The 16,398-nt window shown below is 36.9% G+C and overlaps 1 protein-coding gene across 2 annotated transcripts in view; it reads left to right on the top strand.

The window, feature by feature from the left end:
- LOC115214296 (coronin-7) overlaps positions 1-16,398 on the top strand; it is a 150,358-nt gene that overhangs the window by 69,418 nt on the left and 64,542 nt on the right. For both annotated transcript variants that reach the window (XR_003881888.2, XM_029783449.2), the window contains exons 3-4: positions 8,725-8,824; positions 15,077-15,157. Coding sequence is in view for 1 of the 2 variants with exons in the window: in XM_029783449.2 (XP_029639309.1) it covers positions 8,725-8,824; positions 15,077-15,157 (181 nt within the window). In the remaining variant the exon portion in view is untranslated. The remainder of the gene's footprint in view (positions 1-8,724; positions 8,825-15,076; positions 15,158-16,398) is intronic.

Below are 16,398 nucleotides of genomic sequence, written 5' to 3'. Positions count from 1 at the left end.
ATGTTTCTCTTGGTACATAATATGTAGCATTTACTCATTTGTTCATTTGTTTTTATGTCTGTTTTCTCTACTAGCATTGTTTTGTGGCTAGATACCCTTCCTGCTGTTAACCCTCACTTGATTCCCAACTTGGTCTCAAGCATTTGTCTTATGAAGAAAGGCTGAAGATGCTCGACCTTTATTCTCTAGAAAAACGCCACCGCTGTGGTGATCTCATTCTTGCTCACAACATCATAAGCGGAAAGTGTAACCTCCCGAAAGAGCTGTTCTTCACTCCTGCTCCAGAGCGTCGGCTGCGGGGTCACTCCGAAAAGCTCTATCTGCGACGATTTCATCTCAATTGAAAGTGAGGGACTTTCTCCGTCTGGGTTGCGGATCCGTGGAATAAGCTGCCAGACGAGATAGTGAAGATGCCGATGACCGCTCGGTTTAAAGTCTCTCTTGACCAGAAATGGCCTGAACTCTTTGCATGAACACCACCCTGTACATAACTCCATGTCCCCCTACATGGCCTTGCTTTGTGCTTTTTGAGCCAAAAAATTAACTTAACTTAACTTAAGGCACCCCTTATTTCATGCATATTCAAAGTTGCAAAGCCAGTGGATAATTTGTTGACAGGAAAACATGAGAATTGCATCATTGTTTCAGCCTTGTGGTTTTTGGAGAAGCATAAGTGCAAACATAGATACATGTGTACACATACTTACATATATGTGTATATACATTCATACATATGTACACACACACGCACGCATGCACACACACACACACACACACACACTATCATCATTTTCCTCATCATCATCACTGTCATCTTCATTTAACATCTCTTTTTCATGCTAGCATGGGTTGGACTGTTTGACAGGAGCTAGCAAGGCCCAGTGCTGCACCAGGTTCCACTGACCGTTTTAGTATGATTTCTACAGCTGGATGCCCTTCCTAATGTCAACCACTTTACAATGGGTTTCTTTCAGTTTCCATCTACCAAACCAAACTACAAGGCTTTTTGAGAGACAGTTCTTTATATTTAATTTTTTCGTTTGCTATGAAAAGATACTGAAGTCAATTCTTCAGATAAATTTCTAACCAAGATCATTTGGAATTTCTATGACAGGGTTTTTCATTCAATCATTTTATGCTATGTTCATCAAAGGAAAGTAAAAATTCAACAGTTTTTCTAGAGTTGTCAAATACTCAAGTATGATAGGGTCAATATCCTTTAAATGAGTTTTATTTAATAAAGAAAGCCTTTTCAAAATTACCATCTTTTCTTTTCTAAATAACTTTTTTGTTTTTGAAATGGTATCTGTAGATTTGAGAATATTTTCATTTTTATTTTGCATATTTCTGCTCAAATTATTAACGTGCTAAAAAAATTGTAAAATATTTTAGGTTAGAAATTTGCATGGAAGATATTTACAAAAGTGTTTTTCATTTACTTATCTTTTATATTTTACTTGTTTCAGTCATTGGACTGTGGCCATGCTGGGGCATTGCCTTGAAGGGTTTAGTCCAAATAATTGATCCCAATATTGATTTATTTTTTTAAGTCTGGTACTTACTTATTCTGTTAACTCTGTTACCAAACTGCTAAGTTATGGTGATGTCAACAAACCAACACTAGTTATCGAGTGGTATGTAGGTGGTGAGGACAAACAGAAAAACACTCAAACACACATATAATGACCTTCCACATAGTTTATGTCTATTAAATTCACTCAAAAGGCATAGGTTGGACAGGGGGTTATTGTAAAATACACTTGACTAGGGTTCTACACCGTGGGACTGAACCCCAAATCATGTGATTGCAAAGAAGGCTTCTTAACCACACAGCCATGTTTGCATCTATGAAATGTATTTTGTCTCCCTGGTTGAGAATTGAATAGAAAAATGCAAAAAGCTCTGTTTGGACTTCACGTACATAGTAGAGCACCTTCTTCCTTAGCAGCCATTTTGCATCCGTGTGTAAATGTAAGCATCTATGCTATATATCCATATCCATTCAAATTTTGTCAAACAGGTTTTTAATGGTCTGCTTTTAATAGAATTGTCCATTTTGACAATTTGATTTAACTTGTTTTAATTCAACTATGAATGTTTTTGCAATCAATTTTCTTTATATAGAAAGCAATGAGTGGTGATAACCTCTGAATTTTGCTTCTTTTTTTTTCCAAGTATTGTAAGCCTTTTCATAGAGCTTATCAGAGAGAGAGAGAGAGAGGGAGGGAGAGAGAGAGGGAAGGAGAGAGAGAGAGGGAGAGAGAGAGAGAGAGAGGAGGGAGAGAGAGAGGGAAGGAGAGAGAGAGAGAGAGAGAGAGAGAGAGAGAGAGAGAGAGAGAGCCATCAATAGAAATAGCCAACACATGACTTGCATAATAGTTCCCATTTTCAACTATGCAAAAAGTCTTCATCTTTTCTAGTACCTGGCATTTATACTTTGGAATAATAAAATCTGATTTAGTAATTGATTTTTATCAATGAAATGAATGACTGCCAAAAGCTGTTCTCTGTTGGTGATGTCTGTTGATTCATCATCAGCATGTAAAGTAAAATTTAAATATTGAAGCATATTCATAGTATACATTTTCTATGCTATCAGCAGACACTTCTTACATCTGCCAATGAATTGCACTATTTGAGAGAGAAATTATTTCTTGTTCTTTGCTCGATCTCTTAGTTAAGAAGCTTTCTGCATGCTGGCAAAGTAATTGATTGCACCAAAGTAAAAAACTTCATTTTTTCCCCTTCCTTTTGTGCAACCATATCAGATATTTCAGAAGAAACCATCTCAGCATTTTTTAGAAACTGCTATTTATACATTTTAAAATTTATACCTGTTTCATTTGTTGTTCTCACAATATATTAAAACGATTTGAATCTTAGTCCTGAGAATAGGAGTTTTAAAATGTCTTTTGAACTTACTAGGAAGTATTGATTTGTTTGTACTTTTATATTCACATATCAAATATAGTGAAGGTTAATTTTCATTTCCAGGCCAAGGAAAACTAAAATTTAAATAACTGCTGTCTTATTTGCAGTTAGATTAGGTTTTAACATTATTATCATCATTTAACATCCACTTTCCCATACTTGCATGAGTCAGATGGAGTTTGATGTGGCAGGTGCTTTTTCTACAGCTGGATGCCCTTCCTGTTGTCAACCTTTACTTGTGGTCAGACATGTTTTTCATGGAAGACTGGAAATGAACAACATCACCTTGATGATGATGATGCTTGTTTACAGCCATCATGTGATGTCAAGATAATGGTACATGCATATACACATCTCTCTCTCTCTCTCTCTCTCTATATATATATATATATGTATATATATATATGTGTGTGTGTGTAGACAGCTTGCTGAGTGCTACCAACCAAATCTGTGACTGATGCAATGTCCCTTCAAGACCTAGGATAATGCAGTGGTGGAACAATACTGTAAGCAGGGCCATTAGAGCAAAGAAACAGGCTTGGAAGAGTGGGGGCAGCTGGGAACTGTATCAGACAGTCCGAAGGGAAACTAGGAGACAAGTACATCTAGCCAAGGGAGAAACAGAAAAGAAGTTTGCCTATGTTCAGCATCAAAGAACTGAAGTATTTCGGATTGCAAGGCAGCGTGTAAGAGAAAATTGTTATGTCAGAGGAAAGAAATGTGTCTGCATGGATGATGATGCACTTGCTTTTAATGAGTCTGCAAAGAAAGAGGTTTGAAGATGCCATTATGAAAGACTGCTGAATGTGGAGAATGAATGAGAAGAGGAGAGTCTGCCAAATGTTGTCCCAGTTGAGGGACCAGCTACGCAAATTGACAGTTCCCAGGTAGATAAAGCAATTAAGGATATGAGGATAGGGAAAGCCCCTGGCCCATCAGGAATCACCACTGAGATGCTTAAAATACCTGGTGGTGTGGATTATGGTCTAGTTGCCCGTATTGTAAATCAGGTGGTTCATGAAAGAGTCATACCCAATGACTGGTGTAGCAGCACCATAGTCAATTGCTACAAAGGAAAAGGTGATGCCTTAGATAGGAATAATTACAGAGGTATCAAATTGTTAGATCAGGTAATGAAAGGTATTGAGAGAGTCATAGTCCAACTAATTAGGAGAGACTTAGTCTAGGTGAGATGCAGTTTGGTTTTGTGCCAGGGAGAAGCACCACTGATGCTATATTTCTGGTAAGGTAACTGCAGGAGAAATACTTAGCTGTACTTGGTTTTTGTTGATTTAGAGAAAGCTTTTGATAGAGTTCCCCAATCCCTTATCTGGTGGTCAGCGTGGAAACTAGCGATAAACGAGTGGTTGGTAAGAACCATACAAGCCTTGTACAGGGACACTACTAGTAAGGTGAGGGTGGGCAATGAGTACAATGAAGAATTCAGGGTACAAGTAGGGGTTCACCAAGGATCAGTGCTCAACCCCTTCTTGTTCATCATAGTCCTCCAGGCAATAACAAAGGAATTCATGACAGGCTTCCCCTGGGAGCTCCTCTATGACCTTGTTCTTATAGCCAAATCACTACCTGTGCAAGAGAAGAAGTTTCCAGTATGGAAACAAGGTCTAGAATCAAAGGGCCTTAGAGATAACCTCGCGAAAACCAAAGTCATAGTAAGTAGGAAGGCAGACAAATCACAAATCCCTTCAGGTAGATGGCCTTGCTCATTCTGTAGAAAAGGTGTAGGTAGAAACTTCATAAGATGCATCTAGTGTAAGCTTTGGACACATAAAAAGTGCAGCAATGTCAGAGGAATGGTAACAGGGAAACTAACTTTTGTATGTGGAAGGTGCATAGGTACAATAAATGCTGAAAATGCAAAGAAAATAGATTCCATCAACTGTCAGGGGATCAAGCTAGATGTAATAGATAGCTTCCATTATCTAGGTGACCAAGTTAGTAGTGGAGGTGATGACAAGTGTCCAAGACCTTTGGAGATATGCTGTGCATGCGAAGACCTGGCAAGCCAAGTGAGACCATAACTGTGGCCTATGCCAGTGCAGCATAACTGGCCCATTTAAGAGTACCCTTCAATCCTTGAGCAATCAACTGTGCTTGCAAAGATCTTTTGGGTCATGTGAAGTCATTGTCATGACTGATGACAATACTGCCTGATTGGCACCTGTGCTGGTGGCACATAAAAAGCACCATTCAAGCGTGGTTGATGCCCGTGCTGGTGGCATTTAAAAAGCACCATTTGATCGTGGTCATTGCCAGTGCTGCCTGACCGGCTCTCATGCTAGTGGTATGTAAAAAGCAATGTTCAAGTGTGGTCAATGCCAGTACCACCTGACTGGTTCTTGTGCCAGTGGCACGTAAAAAGCATCCACTACACTCTCGGAGTGGTTGGTGTTAGGAAGGGCATCCAGCTGTAAAGACTTTGCCAGATTTGATTGGAGCCTGGTGCAGTCTTCTGGCTTGCCAGCCCTCAGTCAAACTGTCCAACCCATGCCAGCATGGAAAACAGACGTTAAATGACGACGACAATGATAACGATGATGATGATATATACATTATACACACACGCACACACATGCACATGCACACATAGTGAGCATCTTTCAGTTTCTGTCTACTAATTCCACACACAAGGTTTGGTCAGGCCTGGGGCCACACTAGAAGACACCCAAGGTTCCACACAGTGGGGCTGAACCCGAAATTACATGGTTGGGAAGCAATCCACTTAATCATATAATTATGCACGAGAATTTGTTTTATTTGATGTAAACCCATTATCAGATCCATACACATCAAAGCACTGCTTTGTGTGTGTGTGTATCACTATACAAACACGAGGGAAAATACTCAACACATAGAATTAACAATGCTAATGATTTCTTATAGGAATAAAGCAATAAATTTTTGGTAGAGGAAGCAGTCAATTAAATAAACTCCTGTATTATTTCAATGATTCTAGACAGATGACCTTCATGGTATTTGAAATAAGAAAGTGAACGGCTGAACTAAATTTCCCAAGGCATTTTGTCTGAAATCTTAATGATTTTGCCAATCCACCACCCAGGAGCTAAAGATATGACTAGCAGTAAAAGAACTAAGATTTTAACTGTTGTTTACACAGTTTATTGGTAATGCTTATTTGAAGTAACTGACACCTTTGTATTTTATAGGTTGATGTATGCAATATTAAATTTAGTCAAAGTAAATTTATTAATATTAAGATTTGAATATTCTAGTATGAATATGAATCTGATGGTTGAATAAGGCATAATTACATAAGTGAAAGATGAAGTAAAAAAAAAAACATTAGGATAGAACAACAGGAAATAAAAAAAAAATAAGGATAGAACAACAAAAAAAACAATGATGAAAAAGAATTAGAAAGAGGTAATATAGAGAGATCCAGAAGAGACAAGAAAGAGAAGAAAAGGAAAAGGAGAAAAGAATGAGAAATAAAGGAAGAAAAGATGTTGAGAAGTGCAACTTTTATTGTATCATAAAGTATTGTAAATGTTACAATAAGTTTTACATCAAGAGAGTCTGGGTACAGGCATGGCTATGTGGTTATGAAGCTGGTTTCCCACAGATGTGGTTTTAGTTCCAGTTTCACTGTGCAGCATGTTGGGCAAGCGTTTTCTGCTATTGCTCTGAGCTGACCAAAGTTTATTGTGAGTAGTGGATTTGATATATAGAAACTGAAAGAAGCCCCTTGTGTGTGTTTGTATGTGTCTGTGTGTACACACGTGTGTGTGTGTATGTCTTTGCCTTAGCATCGTGTAAGTAGGTCATTTGTTTTTCAGTCTTCAATGAAAAGCATGTTTGGTTAAAGGGAAATATTAACTTGCTTGGAAAGAGGTGAGGGTTGGAAACTGGAAAGGCATCCAGCAATAGAAAATCTTCCCTCAATGAATTCCATCTGACCCTTGCATGTAGGGAAATGTGGTTGTTAAATTGATGATGATGATGACTAGAGTATATATTTATTAAGTGGGGTGACAGTAAAAAAGGCCAAAAAAAAAAAAATGTGTAAGACACGGCAGCTATAAAACTTGTGATAACCAGTAGGAGAAAAGAGAGAAGAAAGAATAATTAAAAGTAGAAAGAACCTGAAGCAGAAAAGGAAAAAGGAGAAAAGAGATTATTTCTGACGGAAAGGTATAGGATGCTAGAAAGATATATTTAGAAGGAAGGGATCTTGAAGAAAAACAATTCTTTGAACAGAAGGGAGCATAAAATGTAGGAAAGCATATAGGGGTGATTTATTATTTATGGAAAGAGGTGTTTTTATTATATTTCTCACCTCTCCCTTCTCTCCACAAATAGTAAAGTAATCTTATATGGTATTGTGATCTTATATGGTATAGTAGAGTTCACTTTTCCACTACATGGTTTCAGGTTCAGTTCCACTGCATAGCACCTTGGGTAAGTGTCTTCTACTATGACCCTGGGTTGACTCTTTGATAATAGGTCTACTTCATCATAATCATCATCACCATTGATTAATATCTGTTTTCCATACTGGCATGGGTTGGATGGTTTGAGAGGAGCTAATAAACCAGAGGACTGCTTCAAGCTTCAATATCTGCTTTAGTACAATTTCTATGGCTGGATGCCCTTCCTAATGCTAACTTCTTCACAGAATCTACTGGGTGCTTTTTATGTGGTACAGGCATTAGTGAAGTTACTAAGTAACATGCAAGACAAATCCCTCAACTGAGGGAGTGGGATGGTGGTGTTGTAGTGTTGAGGGAGAGTGACTTTGTGCCAGATGATGAGAGGTTAAAGTGCAATAGAGGGACAGATGCAGATGTCTTGCTGTAGAAGAGATACCTGGTTACTATAGTTTTAAAAGGAGAGAAGATGGGGAGGATGTGTCAGAGTATGACAATGAAAAAGCTAAATTAAAAGGTTATTTCCTGTCATCATGAGCAAGGCTGTGTTTTTTTTATAGTGAACTAGGGTGGAAATCTCTAAGAATTATGATTCATGGTTTAAAGCAGTCATGAGAAACTCGTGGAACTTTCTGAATGTCACACTTAATGAAAAATTAATGAAAAATTGCCTTGAATGTTTTTCGTAGTAAGGTTGACCTGTGATAATGAGCCATATCTCATGCAACATGTATCTCATAAAAGTTTGCCCATGCCTTATTTAAAAGTTAACGCTGTAATGGAAATGTGAATGTAAAAACGCTTGTTCTGCAAGTTTGTTTTGTGTTAGATATGAGTTTTAAAGTGGCTCCAATACCATTACAAATCATATTAATTATTGAAATTTAACAAATATAAAAATCTGTTTATAATCAGCATCAACATTCATATTGTATATATTTTAAGATTATGAAAAATTGCTTCCTGTATAGTTATTACACAAGTCTGTAAAAATCATCAGTTTAAATATTTTTAAAACGTACAAGTAAGATATCCTTGTAATAGTTGGAAGAACTATAATGATATTTTTGCTGAACAAAATAAGTTTTATTTATCAAAAGAAACTTTAGTAGAATACACCTGCCCAAGCTGCCACACTGGGATTGAACCAGAATCCATGTGATTGGGATGCAAACTTCTTAAATGCACAACCATGTCTGTGCTTATATGTCTATAGATAAAGGCATACATGTGCCTATAGATAATAGGCACATATGTACCTATAGATAATAGGCACATATGTGCCTATTAGATAAAGAGAATAAATTTGATGTTTAAAATTGATACACAAATCAAGGAAATAAATTGATGTTTTAATATTGGTTGTAATTTTCTTTTATTACAGGACTGGATAACTGACATCAGTACAGGACGATTGCTACAATCTTTTGGGAATCATATCAAGGCAAATGCTTTCTACATGGTATTTAATGTAGATAATTTAGGTAAGCAAAACATTATATATTTGATTCTTTATCAATTGTATTACTACATGCTGTGTTTTGCAGTTTCAGCATCTCTTGCATTTGGTACCTTGTTAAAGTATTGTCATTATGTCAGCTGTATATTAGAAATGTGAGAATATTCATGCTGTGCTTCTGATGGCCTGACCATTGGAAAGCAGAGCTCCACTGTATAAAATTCCTAATTAAGGCAGTTTTTGATGTCTTACTGAGTACATTCAACTTTTGTTGCGGAAGGTTGGAGTCAGCAGCTTCTTTACTGTGCCCAGGAGAGAAACCTTGGAGCACGTCCTTAGTAGTTGTCCAAAAACTCCAGAAGAGGGATGGTATCACTGGAAGCATGGCTGAGTTTTGGAAGTCATTCATAGTAAACACCATCTGATGTGAGATTAGTGATTGCAGGTGCTTTTGCCCATTGAATAAGATTATTGCCTTTGTCAGGGCCGATGTGAAAAAGACACTTGCTGTGAGGCTCACCTCATTGGGCTTACTTTCAACAAAAAAAGATTGGGAGCTGAACACTGTGTTTCAAGGGAGAATTGCATTAAGGAGGTAAATGAGAGCTGAACTGGTGGAGCTATGCTAAAAGAATGGGTGGCAAGCAAGGAGATGCTGATGGTTTGCTGGTCAGTCCTTCTGCAGTGCTTATAATATGCTTGGCATCATAGGGCTTAGAGGTGAAAGGTTATCAGGTTGGCTGTGGTGGCAGTGGAGGCTGCCTCAAGGTGTCTTTGGATTAGGATATGTGAGCCTTAGAAGGGGCAGTGATAACAGGGGTAAAGCTAACTTGATAGAAGCTGGAGCTTGATCAACCTCAGCTGGATCATCTTGGGTGAGGGTGTCTGATGTTGAAAGACCTGAAACACCTAATGACATGAGGAAAAAACCACTGATGATGTATCCAGGTGCATCACTGAATACTGTATGGAAAAACTATCAACTAGCATACCTATTCTCTCTTTCAACCCTTTAGCATTCAGATTGTTCTGTCAAATGCAATGCTTATTTATTCACATTATTTTGAATCCTGTATTATCTTTTTTCCTGGAAGTCTTTTATCAATTATTGAAAACACCTCATAATCATCATCGTGATTGTTTTAACATTTATTTTTCCATGCTTGCATGGGATGGATGAAGGTTATTCAGGCCGAAAGTCTATGGCTGGATACCCTTCCTATCACTAATCATTACCTTCCAAGCAAAGTAATATTATTTTGAATCCTGGAAGCATGGCTGAGTTTTGGCTGCAGTGTGATTAGTGATTGCAGGTGCTTTTACCCACTGAATAAGATTATCGCCTTTGTCAGGGCTGATGTGAAGAAGACACTAGCTGTGAGGCTCACCTCATCGGGATTCTCTTTCTCTTTTACTTGTTTCAGTCATTTGACTGCAGCCATGCTGGAGCACTGCCTTTAGTTGAGCAAATTGACCCCAGGACTTATTCTTTGTAAGCCTAGTACTTATTCTATTGGTCTCTTTTGCCCAACTGCTAAGTTACGGGGACATAAACACACCAGCATCAGTTGTCAAGCGATGTTGTGGGGACAAATACAGACACACACACACACACACACATATACATATACATATATACAATGCTTCTTTCAGTTTCCGCCTACCAAATCCACTCACAAGGCTTTGGTCAGCCCGAAGCTATAGTAGAAGACACTTGCCCAAGATGCCATGCAGTGGGACTGAACCCGGAAGCATGTGGTTAGTAAGCAAGCTACTTACCACACAGCCACTCCTTCGCCTTGTTTAGTTTTTAGAACGACATTGTAGGATAAGTGTAAGAGGCCAGATCTGGCCAGTTTAAACAAAAAAACAGGTAGAATATTTAGGCTGAATCTGGCTAATTTAAATGCTAAATGGTTAAAGTACATAAATGACACAGTACTTCAAATCAAATCCAAGTTGTGTAGCTGAGGAAAGTTTCATACTATTTTCAGTTTAACTAGTTTTCATTGATCAGACTATAAAACTCACCTTTTGTGTAATCACATCACGTTTCAATATATTATATAAGGCTAATCTTTTCAATTTTTACTGCTATGGATATTCTTGTTGATAAGATTAAACACCCAACACTTTAATGACGTGTGTGTGTGTGTGTGTGTGTGTGTGTGTGTGTGTTCTCTTTATTTTTTTAGTCACTTGCATTCTTCCTGTAAGGAAGAAAGGTGCTGGTTTCTAACAAAGGTATAGAGCTCTGTCATTGGACTTGTTGATAACAAAATATCACATTTTGAACTTGACCAGTGTCATACATAGTTTTACTGTTCTGCTAACAGCTTGTGTTTGTAATGTGTGTGTGTTATCTGGTTGATTTCTCCTTCTGAAAACCTTGGCTTTTCCAGATTACCACTTAGGCATTTCCTTACAAAGCTAAGTGCATTGAATATATTTGATACTATGATAAACAGTGGATATGGTAAACAAAAACTGAAAGAAGCCCATTGTAGATATATGTGAATATATTTTGTGTGTTTGAGTGTGGCTGTCTTGTTGCTTTGACATTATGTGATATTTGTAGATGAGTGTCACCATATGCCATTAGTGTCTATGAATTCCGATATTCTGTGAAAAGATATCTGGTCATGGGGAAGTATTACCTTATTTGGAAACGAGTAAGTGTTGGTGGCAGGAAGGACATCTGAGCATTGAAAATTGCCTCAGTAAATTTTGCTTGCCCCATGTGAGCAGGGAAAAGTGGATGTTTATTACACTCATGATGATGAACAGAAAGGTTGTTGACTAGACTGACCAGAAGGTTAACTTTAGTATACTAGCAGTGTTTAATGATATACAAGTTAATCAATGTTATAGGCACAGGTATGGTTGCAACTATGTGATCTCCGGTTTAGTTCCTTCCACTGTGCATCACTGTGCAAACATCATCCGTTATAACCTTGGGCTAACCAATGCCCTGTGAGTGACTTTGGTAGAAGGAAATTATGTAGAAGCCCATTGTGTGCAAATATATCCGTGTGTGTGTGTGTGTGTGTGTGTGTGTGTGTACTTCTCTTGACATGGTGTAGAAGCTCATTCATAATCATTGTCGTTTATTGTCTGCCTTCCATGCTGGCATGGGTTGCACAGTTTGACAGGAGCCTGCACCAGACCTCTGTGTCTATTTTGGCATGGTTTTTATGGCTGGATGCCCTTAACGTTAACCCCGCAACAGAGTGGATTGTGTGCACATATATGTGTGTATGTGTAAATGTATCTGTGCGTATGCATGTGTATGTCTTTGTGTCTCTTCCTTCATCCTTCATTTGACATGGTGTTGCTTTGTTTACATCTCCATAACTTAGTGGTTTAGCAAAAGAGACCAACTGAATAAGTACCCGATTTAATAATTAAGTACTTTGACTATACCCTTCAAGGTGGTGCTCTAGCATGGTCACAGTCCAATGACTGAAACAAATAAAAATAAAGTCAAAAAATGTATGTGTATTTGATAGAAAACATTGCTAAAAAAGAGTCATTCTCTTTTAGTGCCTCATTATTTAACACACTCACCGGTCTTGCAACCTTTTCAATAGTCATTGATTCTATCCAAATAGGCACTAAAAGAGAATGACTCTCCCCAAACACAATAAAATCTGCTTCAACACACAAATTCACAAAAAGAATCTTGTGAACCTCATACAAAAACGAAATTGCTAAAAAGGTATATGTGTATATAATTGTGACACACTGGCAAACAAAGTGGCATATTATCCCATATTCTGAGTTCAAATTCTCCTTTTATGGACTTTAATCACTCTAGGATTGATAAAATCGTATGTTATGGAGCTTACTTGATGTAATCAATTATAATTTCTCCTAGAAATTGGTGGCCTTGTACTAGTGTAAAAATCAATATTATATCCATGCCAAAAATCAATATCAAATAATTATCCTGTGTGTACCTGCATATATGTATGTATGTGTATGTGTCAGAAACCTGATGAGAATCAGTGAATATATCATTAAAACAAGATAGGGTTCTTAATCTGATCAATACACTCAGGTGATAACTAACGTCAGAAATTCAGATACACATCTGACTTTATTTAGTATTGCATTATTTATAAACATAGGTTTTCTTTTTATTATTCAAAGTAATAGTAAGTCCAAACTGGGTCAAGTATTTATTATTGTAGATAACTCTTTTATCAACAAATTAATCTAGAAACAAATTAGAATAATTTGCCCTTAATAATCTGAAAGTTTTCTATACATGTTGACAAAACAATTGATTTGTCAACATTTATTTATATACTTCCATGGTAGTTTTGTCAGGGTTTTTGTGTTATTTATTATCAAGACTAAATCACTCTATTTTGTTGATATTTCTCATATTATAGGCAGCTTAGTGTGTAAACACACATACATACGTGTGCACACACACACACACACGCACGCACGCGTGCGCACAGAGAGAGCGAGAGAGAGAGAGAGAGAGGGTGTAAGAAGTTTTTTTAGGACATATTTGGTAATTAAAAAATTATCTAGCAAATACCAAATGTACTTCAATACAAATTGATGCACATAAATTTGTGCACATGTCCTTGATAAACTTTGTTTTAAGAATTTTCTATGAATCTGCCCTCAGCCTTGATGATTGCTTAAATATGAGACCAGAGTTGTTGACATGCCTGCACTGAATGGTCCTTTTTTTATTTTGGACATCATCTGAGCAGTGATGGCCTTCAATGAAGCTATTGTGAGGATGTTATTTAGTCACCTTTTCAACAATACTCCAAACATAACAGCTCATGAGATTTATACCTGGTGAGCTTGGAGGCCACAAGTTTGGTGCTATGTAATTGTAAAGATTATCTGACATCCATTCTTGGTTTATGTAGGTTTTGTGAGAAGGTGCTGACTCTTGTTGAAACACTTATGACCTTCTATACTTCATCCATTCAATGCTCAACAAGTTTCTCTACTACCTCAAAACATCCAGCTGCATTAATTTTAAGATTTTGTGGCAAGATGTGAGGTGGCATGATGTGACCTTTGTTACTCATAATTCCTAAAACCGTTATAGTTGCTGGAAACTTAGTGTGGATTAGCCATGGCAGATCAGAAGAATTTGCACATAACAATTTGTCATTTCTCCTGTCAGACTTTTAGTCTTGGTCAGAATTTTTCTTATGAGAGAAGAACTGAAGTATGAGGATTTTTAACTTTGTTAGGTATCCAGTTGGCACGGATCAAATTGTTTTCTTGTGTCTTTACAGACATGAACTGGTCTCTCTTCAATACATAGAACTTGTATGAAGTATCCTTGTGCACCACAATTCTGATGATTCATTCTGACACCTGAGGCTCTTTGGCAACAACTTTCGTTAATTTTTCAGTATCATCATCAATAATGTTTTGTACCTGTTGGATGAATTGTAGTGTCTAACGACACTGCAATTCATCCAACAGGTATAAAATGTTATTGAATGTGTAGAATGTTTTCTTTTTCTCTTTGATGTAGTTGAAATATTCCTGCCAGAGGCTTCCAATTCCATCTGAATTTTGTGTACAAAAGATCTTGCAACATTTAGAAAGTTCACTATTTCTAAATCACTGTACCCCACACATAGGACTGCAATGATTGCATGCCTTTTCATTTTATCTGCTATTGAGGAATTGAAAGAAATAAAAACCTTTTGATTGCTTTGAAGAGAGTAATATACGAGTAATTAAGTACTCAAATACCCTTGACATCCTGTATACACACCCTACACTTATACACACAGACACACACACCAAAACACACACACATACACACACACACAAACACTGCTACCAAATCTTTTATTATTCAAATATAACAATATAATAAAGAAACATCATATAAAATATTTCTTCTTTTAAAGTCTTTCAGGATTTAACAAAAGGATACACATTCTTTCTGCTATAATAAACATGATATTACCATAAATGGTAAAGAGATTACTTTTAGAAAGCCTGAATCCTGGTACACTGTTTTTGGAATAATTATATTTTTAATATGCTTTAAACTTATAATATTCCTATTTTCTCTTAATCCTTTATCTTGAATAAATAGTTATTTTAACTCAGGAAAAGAATGTTTGTCTTAAATGTATATCAATATGTTCACTACAAAACAGACATAAAATCGACTAATTATTATATACTTTTACATCAACCTGCATTAGAAATATATTTCCTGTGTTATTAACATATTTTTATGCTTCTTTTAATCTTCTCTTATTTAATTTAACAGGTGGTGGAGCACTGGGAATTTTACCTTTGAATAGCACTGGTCGGCAAGGACCTGATCTTCCTTTGTTGTCAGCTCACTCAGGTAGATTTACAAATTTTTAAAGCTCTCTGTTGTAAAACTTTTGAATTCTTTATAGATTAGTTCTCTATCCTGAATTACTTTTTATTGTTTGCCCCTAGAATGGAACTCAGTTTATTTACAAACTTCAAACTGATATGGGGCATATAAATACCAACGTATGAAGGTGTATGACTGAGTAATAAAAATATACATGGAGTTTGAAGTGTTGTTACTTCTCTAAGCAACATAGTTTCTCTCTTCATGCAAAAAGACCAACAGTGTGTGAAGTATGTGTAAAGAGTTTGATACTGCATGGTAGTGATATGTGGGTGTAGATATGTGAAAGTGGCAGGGAAATGAGGCAAGAACAATTCACATGTTTTGAGTCATGGCTTTGTAGTTAAACTCACTTGACAACCATGTGGTTTCAGGTTCAGTCTCACTGCATGGAACCTTGGGCAAGGGTCTTCTACTGTAGCCCTGGGTTGACCAATGCCTTGTGAGTGAATTTGGTTGACAGAAACTGTATGGAAGCCTTTTGTGTGTGTGTGCATATATATATATATATATATATATATATATATATATATATATATACATACATACATACATACATACATACACATGCATGTGTTTGTCTCCTTTCTTACTTCTTGATAATTAGTGATGGTTTGTTTATGTCCTTATAACCTAACAAAAAGAGATTGATAGAATAGGTCGGGGGGGGGGGCAATATTTTTTATTAAACCCCCTCAGGGCAGTGCCCCAGCATGGTTATAGGCCAATAACTGAAACAAATAAAAAATAATCAAAGTCAAGATAGCTGACCTTTTTCAGGGCATGTTAGATTGCATTCTTCTCCATGGAGCTGAAATGTGGACTATGAAAAAGCTTTGTGTACCAGGCTTCTTGCAAGGGCTCAAAAGAGTCCATAGTGTGAGTTAAAGACCAAAGAGGAGATATAACCCTCAGTTGGCATTAGGAAGGGCATCCAGCTGTAGAAACCATGCTAAAGTAGACAATAGAGTTTGGCACAGTCTTCTGACTTGCAAGTTTCTATCAAATTGTCCAACCCATGCCAGCATGGAAAGAGGATATTAAATGATGATGGTGATTTCACCCATGATTAGAATTGATGCCCAATTAACTGTAGGCTTTACTGTAATCTGCTATCGTGCTGACATCTGTCTGAACAGGTATTATGGGTGTGGAGATTTCTGCATCCTGACAGGACAAAAACTATTTAACTATTCTGTTGTTAT

Source organism: Octopus sinensis, linkage group LG7 (assembly GCF_006345805.1).
Source record: "Octopus sinensis linkage group LG7, ASM634580v1, whole genome shotgun sequence".
NCBI classification, from domain to species: domain Eukaryota; kingdom Metazoa; phylum Mollusca; class Cephalopoda; order Octopoda; family Octopodidae; genus Octopus; species Octopus sinensis.
This window is presented reverse-complemented; position numbering and strand designations above follow the sequence as displayed.